Below are 7,237 nucleotides of genomic sequence, written 5' to 3'. Positions count from 1 at the left end.
TTCAACTGAATTCTCAGTGTGTATATATATATATATATATATATGTATTTATTATTATTATTTTGGGGGAGGGGTTGCCTTTTTATTCTTTACAAAATCCATTCTATTGAACATTCTCAATGTTTTCAGTAAAGGGTTTGAAATATATAACCTTTATAATCAGCTTTCTATAAGGGGGTTATCTCAGTGTCAGTTTTCATTAATAAAAGCATTGTTGTTGGCAGAACTTCTCCTAATCAAACAAAACTCTGGTTAACCAAGAGTTTGAAAGATGTTGGAAGTCCATGACTACTTTTATTTTATTAGTGCAGGTCCGAATGAAGAAACTGATTAACTGAGACAGCACCTTTTATCTGTTTTTTGGTGTTTAACCAGTTGTACTTAAGGAAAATGCCTAATTTGGTGCATAGGCATTTGTGATAGGCTGCTATATTTGGTTCTAGTTCTTATTATTCTCTGAACTTTATTAGAAAGATGTATCACAATTTTGCTAACTCAAATTAAGTCAGTCTGTAAGGTTTCTTTGGCTGTTCTGAATACTAATGATAAAATAATCAGACATTCCCCTTCTAAGAACATACCTCTCATTTCTAAGATGAAAATATGATAAAGTTTGGTTGCTAAACAGTTGATGCAGTTTGTTTTCTTTTTGAGAATGATAGGATACTTTAGTATACTATAATATCTTTTGAAACAAAATGTATCCTAATTTGAAGCATTATAGCTGCAGACAAACTGACTGTGAAGCTTTCCAGTTCATACATAACATGTTTAAATGGTTTCCTTCGAAAGCTCAGCTGTGTGACAGAAATCAATATACAGGAATATAGTAATACTATGAAGAGTGAATATGATTTGCTCAGTGAGGGCAGATATTCTGTGTTGGACTGTAATACTTTCTGATAGGAATACTTCAATCTAACTTTTATTAGCAGTGTGGAAACAACCAGGATGAAAAATGACGGCTTTAAGTCAATAATGTTAAGATATACTCTTGAAGAGGACCAGTTTCTTAGCCTAAAAAATTCTATAACATCCTTGTGACATGTACATCTTATTTCATAATGCTAAGCCCAGTGATGTTAAAGAATTAAATATACTTTTTAAGTACTTGAAAGTTTTGCAGGAGCAAAACATTTGCAAGCAAGCCTGTGTTGAATTCAGGCTGCTAGGAAAATAGTATGGAGACATGCTAAGAATTTGACCTTTCCATGCCATGGTGATAAGCCTCAAGGAAAAGCCAGAACTGTGTCTTACCATTTTATTTTAAAAACATAATGTATATTTTATTTTAAGAAAGTTGTTGGGACCTTAATTACCAATGTCATTGCTCGAGAAGGAACAGAATTGTGTGGCGTCAGTAAACGCCAGATTTGCTGAGTTGAACATGACTGGTAACAAAGTGGGCTGAAGTTTGCTTCGAATGTCGACTAAGAAGTAAAAAAGAGGAGTGAAGGGCTTATGATCTACATTCTTCTGTTGTTTAGGGAGACATGAAATTAGCTTTATCAGCTGGCAGAATAGGCTGTGGTACTCCTGGCACTGCATAGTTTTCCTTCCTCCAGACCAATACAAGAAAAATGCTTATAACTCTAAGTCTGCTTCCACCCTTTTTGTACAGGGAGTTAGGGAGCTCAAGCTGGATTCACTACGAGCATGCATGTGAATGGTATGGGTAGTGGTCAAAGCTGCCCTGAGAACAGGGGAGATGCAGCATAGACGTATCTGGAACATCAAGAGAATAGGGCTAGATGCCTTTTGAATTTCCAACATTTAATAGCCTTCTGTATGGCCCCGTATCAGTCCATACTACAATGTTCAAGTAATAATGAAAGCATGCATGACGCTGAGTGACTTAACAGAATGGTATTGCTTAAAAAAGGAAGCTCTATCCTTGGATTACTTTTTATATCTGTACCACTGACATGAAGGATTCATGCTAGGTATGGCAGAAGGAACTGCTATATCTGGCACTTAGTGCTGAAGATGTCCCATAATATTTGTGGAGTCCAGATTTGTCATTTGTTTCTATTTTTCATTTTTAAACAGAACATATAGCAGTTTCAGAGCCCCCTTATGGGGAAACAATGCAGTAGGATTGACCTCAAACCAAAACTTTACTGATTTGAAATGGTCTGGAGCCATAACCATTGCTTATGGAGAAAATAGGCAATATTAAAGACGATGTGCTAACATAAAATAAATAGTAGAATCTAGCTTCTAGCAATTTTCCCAGATTTTTTTTTTCTTTTTATTATTTTTGTTTGTTCTTTTCTGGTCATTCCATTCTGCTTTTTGGGTATTGGTTTGTTTTGGAAATAATCACAGTATAATTAGTCTGACATTCTTCTCATTTCATTGCTATTCCACAAGCTATAGTAATAATTCATCTGCCAGATAGCTGGACCTTTTGGTACTTAGCTCTTACTATGGCTACAGGGCTTGCAGATACTTAGGAAGGATATCTCTCCACTTAATTTTCTCAGTGATGATGTGATTTAAGGCTAAAGTTGTTAATTCTTCAATCATTTACAACTGAAAGGTCACTCCACGATCATCACATTATACTTGTTAACTGTCAGTATAAAACCAACATCATTACTTGACATGCAAGTTGAAGGACGGGTATTATAAGCATATCCACTGTTCAATTAAAAGCATACACATGCCTGGATTATAAGATTTCACTGCTCTTGAAGATCTCCCCACTGTAATGACTAGGATGGTAAGAAATGAACAGAAGCTACAACATCCACAGCCTACTAATGTCTACTGTGTTCTCGTTTAAAAGGTTAGAAGGCAAGAGTGACACCTTCTTAATTAATGTTTTTCTGTTATCTATGCAAAGGCATATCTTACTACTTAGGAGTGATATTTTCAAGGTCATAAATGCTAGTTAAGCATCTCGGTATCATTGGCAAATTATTCCCAATTCAAAACATATTTTGCAGCTCTTTCTTACTCAGTTCTGCAGAATTAAAACAGAGGGAGGCTTTGCTGGAATTTACACAGCATCAGCTGAATTGTTTTCTATGATCCCATCAGTTGTCCTTGTGCATCCTTACCAGAGGAAAGTAGGACTGTAGGTATTTAATAATACCTACTTTTCAGTAAGTATTCTTAATATAACTTTATAACAATGGCATGCTGCTTTCATTTAGCTATTAATATGTAACTCTAGATTTTATGCTTGTTACATTTGTGTTAATGACAAATCAAACCACACAATGACTGCTAGGTCAAACTTACAATAGCTTCAGTCTGAATAGTGCTTGGCAAGGAATACAGCCTGATACTGGAAACACAAAAGAGTAATTTCACTCACAAATTATCTTCCTTGAACTCCATAAGATTATATATTGAATGATGGTACTCACCTATGTTCTTATATGGCTTAATGCTAGATTAGCACCACAGATAATCTATATCTCAATAGTGTTTAATTTATCATCTCAGTATCTGGATATTTTGCCCCCCCAGTGAAAGAGGGTTTCTCTTGGGAACAATTCTTTCATTAAATATAGCAAGTCCTTCTTTCTTCCTCTCTTCCTCTCTTCCTCTCTTCCTCTCTTCCTCTCTTCCTCTCTTCCTCTCTTCCTCTCTTCCTCTCTTCCTCTCTTCCTCTCTTCCTCTCTTCCTCTCTTCCTCTCTTCCTCTCTTCCTCTCTTCCTCTCTTCCTCTCTTCCTCTCTTCCTCTCTTCCTCTCTTCCTCTCTTCCTCTCTTCCTCTCTTCCTCTCTTCCTCTCTTCCTCTCTTCCTCTCTTCCTCTCTTCCTCTCTTCCTCTCTTCCTCTCTTCCTCTCTTCCTCTCTTCCTCTCTTCCTCTCTTCCTCTCTTCCTCTCTTCCTCTCTTCCTCTCTTCCTCTCTTCCTCTCTTCCTCTCTTCCTCTCTTCCTCTCTTCCTCTCTTCCTCTCTTCCTCTCTTCCTCTCTTCCTCTCTTCCTCTCTTCCTCTCTTCCTCTCTTCCTCTCTTCCTCTCTTCCTCTCTTCCTCTCTTCCTCTCTTCCTCTCTTCCTCTCTTCCTCTCTTCCTCTCTTCCTCTCTTCCTCTCTTCCTCTCTTCCTCTCTTCCTCTCTTCCTCTCTTCCTCTCTTCCTCTCTTCCTCTCTTCCTCTCTTCCTCTCTTCCTCTCTTCCTCTCTTCCTCTCTTCCTCTCTTCCTCTCTTCCTCTCTTCCTCTCTTCCTCTCTTCCTCTCTTCCTCTCTTCCTCTCTTCCTCTCTTCCTCTCTTCCTCTCTTCCTCTCTTCCTCTCTTCCTCTCTTCCTCTCTTCCTCTCTTCCTCTCTTCCTCTCTTCCTCTCTTCCTCTCTTCCTCTCTTCCTCTCTTCCTCTCTTCCTCTCTTCCTCTCTTCCTCTCTTCCTCTCTTCCTCTCTTCCTCTCTTCCTCTCTTCCTCTCTTCCTCTCTTCCTCTCTTCCTCTCTTCCTCTCTTCCTCTCTTCCTCTCTTCCTCTCTTCCTCTCTTCCTCTCTTCCTCTCTTCCTCTCTTCCTCTCTTCCTCTCTTCCTCTCTTCCTCTCTTCCTCTCTTCCTCTCTTCCTCTCTTCCTCTCTTCCTCTCTTCCTCTCTTCCTCTCTTCCTCTCTTCCTCTCTTCCTCTCTTCCTCTCTTCCTCTCTTCCTCTCTTCCTCTCTTCCTCTCTTCCTCTCTTCCTCTCTTCCTCTCTTCCTCTCTTCCTCTCTTCCTCTCTTCCTCTCTTCCTCTCTTCCTCTCTTCCTCTCTTCCTCTCTTCCTCTCTTCCTCTCTTCCTCTCTTCCTCTCTTCCTCTCTTCCTCTCTTCCTCTCTTCCTCTCTTCCTCTCTTCCTCTCTTCCTCTCTTCCTCTCTTCCTCTCTTCCTCTCTTCCTCTCTTCCTCTCTTCCTCTCTTCCTCTCTTCCTCTCTTCCTCTCTTCCTCTCTTCCTCTCTTCCTCTCTTCCTCTCTTCCTCTCTTCCTCTCTTCCTCTCTTCCTCTCTTCCTCTCTTCCTCTCTTCCTCTCTTCCTCTCTTCCTCTCTTCCTCTCTTCCTCTCTTCCTCTCTTCCTCTCTTCCTCTCTTCCTCTCTTCCTCTCTTCCTCTCTTCCTCTCTTCCTCTCTTCCTCTCTTCCTCTCTTCCTCTCTTCCTCTCTTCCTCTCTTCCTCTCTTCCTCTCTTCCTCTCTTCCTCTCTTCCTCTCTTCCTCTCTTCCTCTCTTCCTCTCTTCCTCTCTTCCTCTCTTCCTCTCTTCCTCTCTTCCTCTCTTCCTCTCTTCCTCTCTTCCTCTCTTCCTCTCTTCCTCTCTTCCTCTCTTCCTCTCTTCCTCTCTTCCTCTCTTCCTCTCTTCCTCTCTTCCTCTCTTCCTCTCTTCCTCTCTTCCTCTCTTCCTCCTTCCTCCTTCCTCCTTCCTCCTTCCTCCTTCCTCCTTCCTCCTTCCTCCTTCCTCCTTCCTCCTTCCTCCTTCCTCCTTCCTCCTTCCTCCTTCCTCCTTCCTCCTTCCTCCTTCCTCCTTCCTCCTTCCTCCTTCCTCCTTCCTCCTTCCTCCTTCCTCCTTCCTCCTTCCTCCTTCCTCCTTCCTCCTTCCTCCTTCCTCCTTCCTTCCTTCCTTCCTTCCTTCCTTCCTTCCTTCCTTCCTTCCTTCCTTCCTTCCTTCCTTCCTCCTTCCTTCCTTTCTTTTCCTTAAATATATACTTCAGCTTTTTCTCCTAACCCATTTCAGTGCCAGTTTTATACAGCTGTTTGTCAAGATTTCAAATAATAAAACAAGAAGTCTGATATAGTGAACATGGCTATATTAAACCTCCATGTGGCTCTAGGTCTTTGAAGAGCATATGCTGTCTTGGGATAGCTGTAATTTTGGGTCCTCAAAGTTGAGGGAGAACTCACTGCAGTGTTTAGAGTTTGCATTCTTCTGCTGTGACATTTTCACTGAGTCCCAACTACTGTGGAAAGAATAATTTGTGAAGTTTTCAACTTGCACGTTCATTCCCAGAATATCCAGTGCATTCCTTCTTGCTAATTGTCCTTTTTTTCTTTCTAATTTTTTTCTTTTCCTTCTTGTAGTCTACTTCTCACAGCAGGAGGGCACTGAAAGGCGAACACACATAATTCTCTAAATATTGCTCCCATCTGTTCTGCTGTTGTTGTTAATACAGCATATTATCTGAGTCCTCAGATGCTTATTATCACAATAGCAAACTTTGGTTTTGGTGCTACATAACCCATTGAATTCTGCTGATTTGACCCTTTTGTTACATATAGCCATGTCACTTCCATTTTTGCAAACCACAAAAAAAGGAAAAAAGGAAAAAAAGAAAAAGTACAAATACTGTTTTACATCCAGTTAGTGCTTGTTTGTTTATTGGAGGCAAAGACAGTAAAAAGGGGGAAAACATTGGAATCGTACTCCCAAATATCATTACTTTTGATTAAACACCTGGTATATCTGGCACTTCTTAAATAACTCTACATCATTTGACTCCATTTATGTATGATGCTGCACTGTATACTCATTTATCAAATTATAATAATCTGTCTTAGGTAGAATGTATATTCATCTTGCATGTTTTCTTTTGGCTTTTTACGTTGAGTTTTCTGGGAGTTGTTATTTGCCTTTTATTTGTTGTAGTTCCTTATCTTCCTCTACTTCTCATTCACTTTAGATGACCTTTCATTCTCCCATTGCATCCTTTCTTCCCTCCTCTGCTTTAGACCTCTTCCCATCCTTATTCCCTCCTCTGCTCCATGCTTATTCCTAAACTGATTGCCATCAATCTGTGGGTGTAGAATTCACATTTTGGGGGTTCTGATGTTCTCTCTCCTAGCTGAGAAACGTCTTCTCCTTATTCTTATTTGAATTAGGTATTCAAAAGTGACAGAGATGGTAAGGTGGAAGATGATATTAATTGTTAGATGAGCAGGGCTTTTCAAATACGCTTGATGTTGCGAGCTTGGGAGGCAGTAAGGGTGAGAGAAACTGATGTTGCTTAATGTTTCTTCCAGGATCAAGGCTTGTTTCATCCTTTTATGATTTTTAACATACCTATCTATTTCTCCCATCCCCCACCTCCTCCCTATTTTCATGTAATTTTAAACTTCCAGGTTGATATCATAAATAGAAATATAAAACAAAATTTTTGTTCTACTAAAATCCTTGTCTGGTTGTCACAAAAAGAGGTTTGGAAGTTTTTCGAGGAACTTATCAGGAGGATGCAGGGTTTGGGGTTTTTTTTGAATGCCTTTAAATGCAAACAAATGGCAGCCTCGCAGACCTTCAAATAATTTTGTATTT

General features: G+C 39.9%; 1 protein-coding gene across 1 annotated transcript; it reads right to left on the bottom strand.

The window, feature by feature from the left end:
• Positions 1-3,452: 3,452 nt before the first annotated feature.
• LOC136991335 (S-antigen protein-like) lies at positions 3,453-5,555 on the bottom strand (the record flags this gene model as incomplete). The annotated part of the gene is made up of 1 exon (XM_067292173.1): positions 3,453-5,555. A coding segment is annotated over one exon (2,103 nt), but the record flags the coding sequence as incomplete, so codon positions are not given.
• Between the last annotated feature and the right edge of the window lie 1,682 nt (positions 5,556-7,237).

Source organism: Apteryx mantelli, chromosome 2, assembly GCF_036417845.1.
Source record: "Apteryx mantelli isolate bAptMan1 chromosome 2, bAptMan1.hap1, whole genome shotgun sequence".
NCBI classification, from domain to species: domain Eukaryota; kingdom Metazoa; phylum Chordata; class Aves; order Apterygiformes; family Apterygidae; genus Apteryx; species Apteryx mantelli.
This window is presented reverse-complemented; position numbering and strand designations above follow the sequence as displayed.